Here is a 13,628-nt window from a genome sequence, read left to right on the forward strand (position 1 = left end):
TTCATTTGAAGGATTTTAGTCTTATAAGTTGTTTATATAAGGTTTCGCTGTTGTATATAGAGGACGACTGCTGTTTTTTAACTTGAGGAACTCCATACTCTGCCTATAAAAAAAAGAGATAACTTTTTCTTTCTGATCCCTTTGTTGTTTTGGAACTATTTTGACCCAGAAGTTACAAAAAAAAGAAGTTGAAGAACACAACAATTGATTGAAAAAAAGATTAAGTTTATACAACTAAAAAATCTAAAAAAAAATCATAAAACCCAATTATAAAAAAATATTAATCAAGAAAACCTATTTCAAGAAGAAATACTACCTTTTGACAAAGAAAAAAAAATTTATTCACACATATAAAATTTGAAGAAGAAAATTTTTTTTAGTACTTGAAATAATAATCTGAATTTTTAATTTCCCTGAGCAAAGAAAGCATATTGGACATAGTATTCTAGTTCAATAACATCTAAGAGAGGAGAATTTAAAAAAAAAAATAATTACAACTGAAATAATACCACAAGTTACAATGGCTGACATTACTGAAAAGACTGCTGAACAATTGGAAAACCTTTCTTTGCAAGATAAGCAAGAAGGTACCAACGAGGAGAACCAATCTGAGACCGTCTCTGCCTCTCTGTACGTTGGTGACTTGGACCCATCTGTCTCCGAAGCTCACTTGTACGACATCTTCTCCCCAATTGGTGCTGTCTCTTCCATCCGTGTCTGTCGTGATGCTATCACCAAGACTTCCTTGGGTTACGCATACGTCAACTTCAATGACCACGACGCTGCCAAGACCGCCATTGAAAAGCTGAACTTCACTCCAATCAAGGGCAAGCTTTGCCGTATCATGTGGTCCCAGCGTGATCCTTCCCTAAGAAAGAAGGGTGCTGGTAACATCTTCATCAAGAACTTGCACCCAGACATCGACAACAAGGCTCTTTATGACACTTTCTCTGTCTTCGGTAACATTTTGTCCAGTAAGGTCGCTACCGATGAGACCGGTAAGTCCAAGGGTTTTGGTTACGTCCACTTCGAAGAAGACGAGTCCGCCAGCGAAGCTATTGACGCTTTGAACGGTATGTTGTTGAACGGCCAAGAGATTTATGTCGGTCCACACTTGTCCAAGAAGGAACGTGAATCCAAGTTCGAAGAAATGAAGGCTAACTTCACTAACGTTTACATCAAGAACATTAACACTGAAACTACTGACAAGGAATTCGAAGAACTAGTCGCCAAGTTCGGTAAGACCGACTCTGTTGTCCTAGAGAGAACCCCAGAAGGTGAAAACAAGGGTTTCGGTTTCGTTAACTTCGTTAACCACGAAGACGCTGTCAAGTGTGTTGAAGAATTGAACAACACTGAATTCAAGGGTCAACCATTGTACGTTAACCGTGCTCAAAAGAAGTACGAACGTCAACAAGAATTGAAGAAGCAATACGAAGCTACTAGAATGGAAAAGATGGCTAAGTACCAAGGTATTAACTTGTTCATCAAGAACTTGGATGACTCTATCGATGACAAGAAGTTGGAAGAAGAATTTGCCCCATACGGTACCATTACTTCTGCCAAGGTCATGACCACCGAAAACGGTAAGTCCAAGGGTTTCGGTTTTGTTTGTTTCTCCACCCCAGAAGAAGCTACCAAGGCTATCACTGAAAAGAACCAACAAATCGTTGCCGGTAAGCCATTATACGTTGCCATTGCTCAAAGAAAGGATGTCAGACGTTCTCAACTAGCTCAACAAATCCAAGCTAGAAACCAAATGAGATTCCAACAAGCTTCTGCTGCCGCCGCTGCTGCTGCCGCCGCTGGTATGCCAGGTCAATTCATGCCACCAATGTTCTACGGTGTTATGCCACCAAGAGGTGTTCCATTCAACGGTCCAAACCCACAAATGGCCAACATGGGTGCTATGCCAAAGAACGGTATGCCACCACACCAATTCAGAAACGGTCCAGTCTACGGTGTCCCACCACAAGGTGGTTTTGCTAGAAACGGTCCAGCTGCCAACCAATTCTACCAACAAAAGCAAAGACAAGCTTTGGGTGAAGAGCTATACAAGAGAATCTTCTCCAGAACCAATGACGAAGAAGCTGCTGGTAAGATCACTGGTATGATTTTGGACTTGCCACCACAAGAAGTCGTTCCATTGCTAGAAAACGACGAGTTGTTCGAACAACATTTCAAGGAAGCATCTGCTGCTTACGAATCCTTCAAGCAAGAACAACAACAACCTCAAGGTGAAGAAGCTCAACAAGCTTAAGTAACTTAAAGGATCGCTTAGCCATTTTCTAATAAAGTATACTCACCTTTAAAAAACAGCACATCCCCAATTACAATAATTTTATTTTTATCAATGAAAAGGAAGCGTTACACCATTCCCTTATGGCAAAGATCATTATCTGGACTTAGCTAATGAAGTTATCACGCATGCTTCGCCATATCATCAAAGAAGAAAATTAAATTATTACTATTTTAACTTAAGCTCCTATTCTCTTACGAGCTTATTTTTTACTTCTCCGCAAAATACCTAGAGTGTATTCTTGCATTTTCTGTCTCTCTGTAAACTAGAAGATATATTTTAAGATTAGTTTAGAAATCCCACGATTATGGAAAATCAGTAGGATTGGTTATTTTTTACTTTCAACTTACATCTTTTGTTATTATTGCAACTGATTTCCTTCTCCCAGTTATATCGAAGAAATGGAAATTATTGGAATAACCACAGTGTTCTATATTTGTGTATCTATTATTAACAACAAATTTATCCCCATGTTTAGATCAACAGTTCATAGTAATAGAGATTTATTGCTGAATCACGAAACCATATCATAGCCATTCTTATACGTCATCCAAATAAAATCACATACAACGAATCCCCTTTCAATCTGCGGTGAGAAGAAAGGGAAAACTGGCAAGTCCTAAGCCATTTTGAGCCATTTTCTGCTAAGAAATCTCTTTTGCTGGAAGTAACGAATAATATTTGAAGTAGGTCTTGATAACGGACTTTTCAATCTAACTATCAACTAACGGTTTCTTATAAATAGGGAACACGGGTTTAAGGAGAAAACGTTTAACTCCCGTCTTTTCCTGTTGTTTTGTTACCGACCGATACTCTATCAAGTGCTTACCGATCAAGATTGAAAACGCGTTATAAGATAGTAATAGGGAACTTCTGAAGTCACTAGATCACTCTATTAGGCGGCTTATCCAAGATTTGCAAGGTATATGAAGAAAGTTATTTTTCGTTATTATTAAGGAATTTGAGTATTTGGAGTTATTGATTGAGTTTCTGACGCCTAAGGAAAAGAGAAATATATTGCCCACAGTTTTTTTGTAGGAAGAAAATTTACTTCTTTGTTGTACTATAATATGTCAGGAAGCAATAAACCTGGAAATGGTGATTTCATCACCTCACCATTTGATGATGCCTTTGAATTTGAGGAAGGAGATAATACAGTTAATAATTCGTCATCAAATGGTAACGGACACACAAGTGGATCAGGTAATTGGAATGATGGTCATAAGATGGAGGAGAAGGAAACTACTCTGGCAGACGATACTGACATTGAGATATCATCAATCCAACCTACCCCTCATTTGGGTGGTGCGAAGACCGGTATGTTTGACGATGTGGCATTAGATAATGATGATCATAACGATAGTAGCCGAGAGATGAAAAGGTTGAGGATGGGGACTAGGAGAGTAAAGGGTCACAAATCCCAATTTGGAAACATGTCTAGGAATAAGACATTGAAGTGGGCAAAGAAAAATATCAAAAATCCCTTTGATGATTTTAGCAGAGATGAAGAAGAGGAAAATGACAGATCAACGAATAGAGCTGATCAGCTGCGAACAGTATACCACAACCTACCCCTCCCGGAAGAAATGTTAGATGAAGAAGGTAATCCTATAATGGAATATCCAAGAAATAAAATTCGGACGACAAAGTATACCCCTCTTTCTTTTTTCCCGAAAAATCTCTTGTTCCAATTCCAGAACTTTGCCAATGTTTACTTTTTGGTTTTAATTATTTTAGGTGCATTCCAAATATTTGGTGTTACCAATCCCGGCTTAAGTGCAGTGCCTCTTATTGTGATTGTTATAATCACAGCTATCAAGGATGGTATTGAAGATTCTAGAAGAACAATTTTAGATTTGGAGGTTAATAATACAAGAACTCACATTTTAGAAGGTGTTGTAAATGAAAATGTCTCTGTAGACAATGTCTCATTATGGAGAAGATTCAAAAAGGCAAATAGTAGGTTACTAATGCAGTTTATCCAATGGTGCAAAGAAAGAATGACCGAAGATGGTAAGAGGAGAAGGTTACAGAGACAGCGTCGTAAATTACGTAAATCTACAAGAAATGGGCATGGACCTAGGAATTCATTGGACTCAATGGATAGTTACAGACCTTCTGCAGATTATTATAACAGACCATCATTGGACTACGATAATATGGGCCATATAGTTGGTGAGGATGAAGATGTTGATATTATCGATAGAACATTACCACCAAGAACTGATACTAGGTTTGCCCGTGATTACTGGAAGAGCGTTAAGGTTGGAGATATAGTTCGTATCCACAATAATGATGAAATTCCAGCTGATATTATTTTACTATCAACTTCTGACTCTGATGGTGGATGTTATGTGGAGACAAAAAATCTTGACGGTGAAACAAACTTGAAGGTGAGACAAGCATTGAAGTGTAGTTATAAGATAAAGACGTCGAGAGATATTGCAAGGACAAGATTTTGGATTGAAAGTGAAGGTCCCCATGCGAACCTATACTCTTACCAAGGTAACTTGAAATGGAAGGATTCGACAAATAACGAGTTGAGAAACGAACCTGTAACTATCAACAACATGTTGCTCCGTGGTTGTACACTAAGAAACACAAAATGGGCAATGGGTATTGTTGTTTTTACTGGTGATGATACTAAAATTATGTTAAACGCAGGTGTCACTCCAACAAAAAAATCACGTATTTCTAGAGAATTGAATTTTTCAGTTTTGATTAACTTTTTGGTTTTATTCATTTTGTGTTTCATTTCTGGTTTGGCAAATGGTATTGATTATGACAAACATCCTAGATCAAGAGATTTCTTTGAATTTGGTACTGTTGCTGGTAATCCAGCCACTAATGGTTTTGTATCTTTCTGGGTCGCAGTTATTCTTTATCAATCATTGGTTCCTATCTCACTTTATATTTCTGTGGAAATTATAAAAACTGCTCAGGCTGCTTTCATTTATGGTGATGTCTTGTTGTATAATGCCAAATTAGACTATCCGTGTACTCCTAAATCATGGAATATATCAGATGATTTGGGCCAGATTGAATATATCTTCTCGGATAAAACTGGTACTCTAACACAGAATGTTATGGAATTCAAGAAATGTACAATCAATGGTGTGTCATATGGTAGGGCTTATACAGAAGCGTTAGCAGGTTTAAGAAAAAGACAAGGTATTGATGTTGAAGCTGAAGGTAGGAGAGAAAAAGAAGAAATTGCAAAAGACAGAGATGTCATGATCAATGATTTGAGAAATCTTTCTAACAATACCCAATTTTTCCCTGATGAAATTACGTTTATCTCAAAGGAGATTGTTCAAGATTTCAAGGGGCGTAACGGGGATATACAAAAGAAATGTTGTGAACATTTCATGTTGGCTCTCGCATTATGCCATTCTGTGCTGACTGAACCTAGTCCTACTAATCCCAACAAACTTGAAATGAAGGCTCAATCTCCAGACGAAGCTGCATTGGTTACTACTGCAAGAGATCTCGGTTTTTGTTTCATGGGTAAAACTAAAACTGGTATGGTTGTTGAAATACAGGGTATTCAAAAGGAATTTGAAATTTTGAACATTTTAGAATTTAACTCTGCTAGGAAGAGAATGAGTTGTATCATTAAAATTCCTGGTGCTACCCCAAATGATGAACCTAGAGCACTGTTAATTTGTAAGGGTGCTGATTCTGTTATTTACTCTAGATTGAGTACTAAGGCTGGCGAAAATGACGAAACTTTATTAGAAAAGACTGCACTTCATTTAGAACAGTACGCAACGGAGGGTTTGAGAACTCTTTGTCTTGCTCAAAGAGAACTAACATGGTCTGAATACACTGAATGGAATGCCAGATATGATATTGCAGCTGCATCATTAACTAACAGAGAGGAACAGCTTGAAATAGTTTCTGACTCTATAGAAAGAGACTTAATTCTTTTGGGTGGTACTGCCATTGAAGATCGTTTACAAGACGGTGTACCAGAATCCATTGCATTACTAGCGGAAGCTGGTATAAAGTTGTGGGTTCTAACTGGTGACAAAGTCGAAACAGCTATCAATATTGGCTTTTCATGTAATTTGTTGAATAACGATATGGAGTTACTTGTTGTTAAAACTGCCGGTGAAGATGTCCTTGAGTATGGTGAGGATCCTCACGAAGTTGTTAATTCGCTAATTTCCAAGTACTTAAGAGAGAAGTTTGGTCTCAGCGGATCTGAAATGGAATTAGATAACGCAAAGGGTGATCATTCTTTCCCTAAAGGTGATTTTGCTGTTGTGATAGATGGTGATGCGTTGAAGATTGCCTTAACAGGTGACGATATGAAAAGAAAATTCCTGCTATTATGTAAAAACTGTAAGGCTGTTTTGTGTTGTAGAGTTTCTCCAGCTCAAAAGGCTGCTGTTGTTAAGCTGGTTAAGAATACTTTGGATGTTATGACCTTGGCTATTGGTGATGGTTCTAATGATGTTGCTATGATTCAATCAGCTGATGTTGGTATTGGTATTGCCGGTGAAGAAGGTCGTCAAGCCGTCATGTGTTCCGATTATGCTATTGGTCAATTCAGATACTTGACTAGATTATTACTGGTTCATGGTAGATGGTCTTACAAACGTCTTTCCGAAATGATTCCCGAGTTCTTCTATAAGAATGTTATTTTCACGCTGGCACTATTCTGGTATGGTATTTATAACAATTTTGACGGTTCCTATTTATTCGAATACACTTACCTGATGTTCTACAATTTAGCATTCACATCTATTCCAGTTATTCTACTAGGTATTCTTGACCAAGATGTTAATGACACAATTTCCCTTGTTGTGCCTCAGCTTTACAGAGTGGGTATTCTAAGACTGGAATGGAACCAGACGAAGTTCTTGTGGTATATGTTTGATGGTCTCTATCAATCGGTCATTTGTTTCTTTTTCCCATATCTGCTTTACAAGAGAAATGGTGTTGTTACCAAGAATGGTATGGGTTTAGAACACAGATACTACGTTGGTATTATTGTCACGACCATTGCGGTGTTTGCATGTAACTTGTACATATTGATCCACCAGTACAGATGGGACTGGTTCAGTGGGTTTTTCATCTTCCTGTCGTGCATTGTTGTCATTGGCTGGACTGGTATTTGGACCAGTTCTTTTACCAGTTTGGATCTATGGAAAGCTGGTGAACGTATCTACGATTCACCATCGTTCTGGGCAGTGTTTTTCATTGGTGTGTTCTTCTGTTTGTTGCCTAGATTCACTTGGGACTGTTACACGCAGTTCTTCAACCCTTCGGATGTGCAGATCATCAGAGAGATGTGGAAGCGCGGCGACTACGACCACTACCCCGTTGGCTACGATCCTACGGACCCCAACAGACCCAAGATCTCTAAAGGTGCCAAGTTCGGTGAGCGTTTGGGCCAAGGCATAGTGCTGGAGGACGAGACCTACGCCGGTGGCAACGTGTCCCGGGACTCTGTGTTCACCGAGGAGATCCCAATGAACATCATCAGCGGCACGGACGGCACTCCGCGTGGCTTCGAGATGTCCGGCAGAACACCCGACATCCCGCAGACCCAGTGGGAGTCGCCGGAGCGCGAGGAGCAGAACCTGCTCAACTCACCTCAGGCCAACGTCGGGCTAGGCACATTCGAGCAAACAGTCAGACAGTCCATCGACAGAACTAGGGACTCCATGCTCGCCAACCGCGAGCTCGACAACCGCTACTCCGTCGACAGGGCGCGCGCATCCCTCGACCTGCCGGGCGTCACCCACGCCGCAGCACTGATGGAAGAGCGCAAGAGCCGTGAGTTCAGATAAACGGCTGTATAGAATTATATTTGTATATTAAAGTCTTTTTTTGTTATTATTACTGCTAAGTACTACCAAATCGTCCAACTACGCCAGCCACGCCAGCCATCACTTACCAAGGGCATCGATCCGGCGCCGTCTCGTATAGTCATCACACACTACGTATTTATTCATTGGCTACACAGTACCTATCAACGAACAACTACTTCCACGAAGTGTTCTGTGCACCCCCTAAGAAACCCACGTGGAAAACAAAGAGAGGAAAACCTTGCTTTCACAGAAACCAACGCAGAACAGAAATAAAAGAAAGAAAGAGAGAAAAACCGTTTATCATTCTTGAATTGCTTAGAGAAACCCGCAGACGCACTATAGTTTTTTGAGTTTCCTCGAAGCACTTAAGAACTCAAAAAAGAACTTGCTAATAAACGGCCGCACAGAGCACGCCCTGGGTAGGAAGCTGTCAGTGCGACGAGGCAGGACGGACGAGGGACGCAGTGGGAAAGCACCAAGCCTGAAAAGCTCCAAAGCTCCAGCTTGAAAAGCTCCAGCTTGAAGGCAGAAAGAAAAAAATTTGGATTGGGCTCTATTCTCGATGCTTTCCAGGGAAGTGAAGAGCGTGTAAGTTGAAATAGGATCAAGGCATTTAAGAAGGGATCGATAATCCAACAGGGAAGCAAGATCCATCTGATAGGATCCAGCGACTAGGAAATAATTGAGATGGTTTCTCTCTCTGGGTCTGGAGGGAAGGCCAAGAGTGCGGACAGCGTGAACAAATGGCGGATTCCGCATTACTACAAGCGCGGGAAGTCTGTAGGGTCTACGCCAGTGTCGGAGGTTGTGAACTCGCCGCTGCGCGCTGTGCAGAACGAGCCGTCTGTGTCGAGTCCGAAGAAGATTCTGCTGGAGGAGCGGAACAGGGCGACTCCGCGGTCGCGGAAGAGCTCCAAGAAGGGCCAGATGGTGTTTGTGAACTACACGGTGCAGGATGACGACGAGACTGGGGATAAGGTGGATGACGACAAGGCGGACGATGTTGCGGATGTGGTGCCGAAGACTTCTGCGGTGACACAGGCTGCTATTCTAGACAACAAGCATGTGCTGACCTCGAAGCGCAAGTCCTCTAGACGACGGATGCTGAAGATATTTGGGTCGTCGAAGGAGCAGGTTATACCGCTGGAGCCCGAGTCGCACCAGGATGCCCAGAAGGATCTGGCGGCCAGACTGATCGAGAATAGCGCAGAGAGCTCCTCGAATACTTCGAATACGTCTAGCTCTTCCAGCACGCCCAATTCGCAAGGGAGATCGTATGGCTCTTTCTTGAAATACAACAAATTCTGCAGTGGGAGTGACCGATCCAAGAACAACAACGCTTCCACCGATTTCAACGCGATGCTGATTAATAATCAGAATAAGATGAGCAATCACCTCGCATTGAACTATAGCGCCGCAAAATCTGCTGAGGGCTTACTGAACCATTTCGCAGAAGACGAGATGGTTCCCAAGTCACTGCCTGATCCAAACTTGGCCAAACCGGCTATACGGGTAGGGCCCACGGATCGCAAAAGGTCTGTGTCATCTTCTGCCATTCCTATGAAGGCTGCGAGCAGCACTTCTTTGACAAGTAAAGTTACAAAACCGGCAAGGAAGATGTCAACTACCACCACTTTAAGCAACCCTTCATCACACAATACTCCATTTACAGAATTCGAGAACAGCAACCTCACTGATAGTTATCAATACTCGGATCCGTACATATCACGAAACTCAAACATGTCCAACGCAAGTATAACTTCTTTTATCTCAAGCATGAATGTTGGAAACAGCACAAATATAACACCGCTGACAGAGTCTACCAAAGTTGATACAAATGACAATTTTAACGCACTAATGAAAGGTCACATAAGTGAACCTGGAGAAGAAAACGACGCTTCGGTAGCATTCACGAAGCTGTTTCATAGGAAAAGAGCGAATACAGGCGGGTCCACTAGCTCTTCAAACTCCAATACAACATTTCAAAATAGCACACAGAATATTACAAAGTCAGGTGTTTCAAAAATATCTGCTCATAGAACTACATCATTAAATTCATTAGCATCAATAGCAAACCGTTTTTCACCCATTAGAACTGCATCTCCAGTGAGACCAAGATCAAACACTAGGAGTTCATCGACTTGTCGTCACTCTAGAGATCTATCTGGTCTCGTTCCGCTAACTACACCAGAATATTTGGGTCCTTCAACTGGGACTGAGGTGTATTTGGACACACAAAGTAAAAGAACTGTTAATCATAAAAAGAAGCAAGAATCTATATCGGAGCTCTCAAAATTTCAAAATACGCCAACCAGCAACAATCACCACACTGCAAATCTAGCCACTACTCCTTCATCATTTTTAGGGACCTCGTATTTTGCGAATCATCCAGGACAACAAACGTCTTACTCAAATACGTCTACTCCAGCTGCAACTGATATCAATTCTTTATCTACTACGTATTTCAGTGGTAAAACGGCAGTCGGCAATTCAAGACAAACAAGTGATATATCTTATATGACAGAGAAAGAATTTCATACAGATTCAGAACCGTTTGACACAAATGATGTCCCAACCCCAATTGAAGGTGTATCATCCATGAGGGGTATATCAAACAACGCGATTCAGGAACTAGATGAAGAAGAAAGACCGAACGAGGATTGTAGCGATACCAGGAAATCTGAAATAGACCTGATGAGACTGCTTGATACAAATATAAGTGATCGTAAGCTAGCTGTTAATAATAATACCAAACATTTCGATGACAACGATTTTAATAGAAGCGCTAATAGTGGAGGCACCCGATCAAATACTGCAATGGATTCCTTTATGACCAACTTTTTATATGAAACACAAATTGATGATACAAACGAAACACAACAAAACAACAATGATAACTCCATATTTGAAGATTTTGACTACAAATCATTAGGATTAGATAATATGGCTCCTAATAACAGACAAATTTTAAATGACGACTGTGAAATGGAAACAAAAGGTACCCAAGGACAATTAAGCTCCAATTTTGATTTTAATTTTGATACTGATCTGCCCATAGGCCATGAGTTTTTACCCGATAGTCTTGCTTCTGGTCAGAATCCAGATCAGAACCATGCTGCATATGGCTCAAGAGGCTATCAAATACCTGATCATCAGGTAATGAATAATCAAAATGCACAAACTGATACAACTTTCAAAGCATTATCTAATGATTTGTACTATGGCAACTAACTATAACCACGACCATTATAGTTATACAAGACAATCATGAGCATTTGTCTATGATAATAGGAATATATGGAAATTTGTGTCCATTTATTTTTTATCAAGACAATATTCCACACAAAAACTCTTCGGACAATCCTGACATTTACGCAATCAAAGACCATTAGTTATGTTATTCCACAAACTATTTAATAATTGCGTTTAGAGATTTACATATTTATATAGAATGATTGATACAATGAATTTCAAGCAAATTGAACTGGTTTTTCAAGATATACTATTATGGAGCAAAAAACAAATAGTATATATAAATGCATCTAATAAATTGGAATCTATAAAATCGCTGACATATAATCATTGAAGGTAATTTGGCAGGATGGACTTAATAAATGATATCAGTTCTTGCTCAGTGCCTTGTGGATGGTCAAATTGCCACAGTATGACCTCATCGTTTATTTTACCTAACCATGGACCGGGTTTTGTTTCTAATATTTTAACCATGCGTTTCCCATCAATGATTGGTACCATTTTATCACTGTCTTGTAAGTTTTGCTCTTGAATATAATTCCAGAAGCGGTCATATTTGTCTATTATATTAACAACATTATCCTTTCGGGATATATATTTTAAGTACTGATCCATCAAAGAGACGTAATGGACAATCTCCCAATCTCCTCTTAGCTCTCTTAAAAATGTACCCACTTCTGACCTTTTCAAATCACCAGATTGTAGATATTTTTCAACCATGCTGTTGTAGGCTGCAATGTTTTCAACACATCTGGCTACAACTATAGAAGAGGCCTTATTGAATTTCAGGCCTTCTCTGACGATACTTTCGGAAACAGGTAGAGTATTGTTAAGCTTCTTCTTTGGCAAAGCAATTATCTTCAAATCAGCCATAGGTATTAGAATCGAGGCCAACAGGAAATTTTGCTGGAATGACTTGTCTTTCGTCTCGATGGCCTGCCTTAATTTCAAATATCTTGATAAGAAGTCCTTGTAGTGGTGGATGAAGTTCTTCAAGTGATGATTGAAAATGCCCTTCTTGTAAATATCTTCCACATCTTTTGTTTGAGGCCAATTCTTCCTGTTGTATTCAATAACACTTTGATCCCCGTGCCATAGAAATATGACATTTTCTAAATGTGTTCTCTGGATCAATTTCAGACCCAAAATAGGGTTTGGGCCAACCAATATCTTTTCCATCTCCACACCAATTCTCTCACGGGATATCTTATTATTAAAAGCTTCATTGATCTCAGGGTCATGCATTTCCTTCAGCACGCCGGCTTCGATGTTGAAGTTGAACCTTGAGGCAAATCGTATTAGTCTTAAAACACGTAATGGGTCATCGAGAAAAGTTTGTCTAGCGGGTAGAGGTGTACGCAACACACCGTCCTGCAGGTCTTGCCAGCCTCGTTTCGTAAAGTCCTCTACTGCGTCCTGCTGGATATTGTAGAACAACGCATTGAGCGTGGCATCCCGTCTCAGAGCGTCTTCTTCAGGGGTACCAAACTGGGTAGTTGGGATCCGGGAGTCCTCAGTGTACTCCTCGGACCTCAAGTTGACGAAATCCACCTCGACGTCAAACAGCTTTGTGGTAGCGGTCTCAAGGTGCTTGGACTTCTCAGGGTTCTTATCGATCTTGTGGATGCTATGTGGTTTCACACCGTACTTGTCGAAGTGCTCCAACAGATAACCGTTCAATCCCGTTGCAAACTCTTCACCGGACATGATGTTGATGGCGATGTCCAGGTCGTGGGAACCTTGGCCCAGCAGCTTGTCTCTGACCCAACCACCAGTGATCCGCAGCGTCAGGGGTTCCTGTCCATAGTGCAAGCTATTGTAATGCGCAGTGTAGTCCTTCAACAAGTTGCATATCCTGGTCTCTTTCTCAGTCAATTGGATCCTCGGAATCATCGTAAAAACACGCCTAATTGCCTTGAACATATGTGTTTCCACCAACTAAAAGAAAAAACTTGCCAAGAAGATACTTTCAACTATTAGCGCATTGGGAGAGCAACAGCTACATATATTTGATTGAACCACAGACCAATATTGTATTGTAAAGGCCACACTACATAGTGCATGTGTGTCTGTATGACATTGCCAGAGAGTTTACAGGGCATCGCAAAATTTCAGTTATACCGATATACGAACTTTTGACTGAAAATTCATGTGACCTCCACACTAGATACGAATAATCAGATGATTTTGACGTACCAAAGCACATTCATATCATTGTAGCCGAACTAGTATCACATGATTATAGGTCAACATCT

General features: G+C 40.4%; 4 protein-coding genes across 4 annotated transcripts; 3 read left to right on the forward strand and 1 right to left on the reverse strand.

Moving 5' to 3' along the window:
- Positions 1 to 520: 520 nt before the first annotated feature.
- PAB1 (polyadenylate-binding protein) lies at positions 521 to 2,260 on the forward strand (the record flags this gene model as incomplete). Its single annotated transcript, XM_449280.2, has 1 exon — positions 521 to 2,260. One exon carries the CDS (start codon positions 521 to 523, stop codon positions 2,258 to 2,260), a length of 1,740 nt encoding a protein of 579 aa, XP_449280.1.
- Positions 2,261 to 3,369: 1,109 nt separating this feature from the next.
- On the forward strand, positions 3,370 to 8,100 carry DNF1 (aminophospholipid-translocating P4-type ATPase DNF1; the record flags this gene model as incomplete). Its single annotated transcript, XM_449281.1, has 1 exon — positions 3,370 to 8,100. The coding sequence occupies one exon, from the start codon at positions 3,370 to 3,372 to the stop codon at positions 8,098 to 8,100; it is 4,731 nt and encodes a 1,576-aa protein (XP_449281.1).
- Positions 8,101 to 8,808: 708 nt separating this feature from the next.
- Positions 8,809 to 11,352, forward strand: BCK2 (Bck2p; the record flags this gene model as incomplete). The annotated part of the gene is made up of 1 exon (XM_449282.1): positions 8,809 to 11,352. One exon carries the CDS (start codon positions 8,809 to 8,811, stop codon positions 11,350 to 11,352), a length of 2,544 nt encoding a protein of 847 aa, XP_449282.1.
- Positions 11,353 to 11,700: 348 nt separating this feature from the next.
- Positions 11,701 to 13,296, reverse strand: CCA1 (tRNA adenylyltransferase; the record flags this gene model as incomplete). The annotated part of the gene is made up of 1 exon (XM_449283.1): positions 11,701 to 13,296. The coding sequence occupies one exon, from the start codon at positions 13,294 to 13,296 to the stop codon at positions 11,701 to 11,703; it is 1,596 nt and encodes a 531-aa protein (XP_449283.1).
- Between the last annotated feature and the right edge of the window lie 332 nt (positions 13,297 to 13,628).

The sequence above is a fragment of the Nakaseomyces glabratus genome, chromosome L (genome assembly GCF_010111755.1).
Source record: "Nakaseomyces glabratus chromosome L, complete sequence".
Classification (NCBI taxonomy): domain Eukaryota; kingdom Fungi; phylum Ascomycota; class Saccharomycetes; order Saccharomycetales; family Saccharomycetaceae; genus Nakaseomyces; species Nakaseomyces glabratus.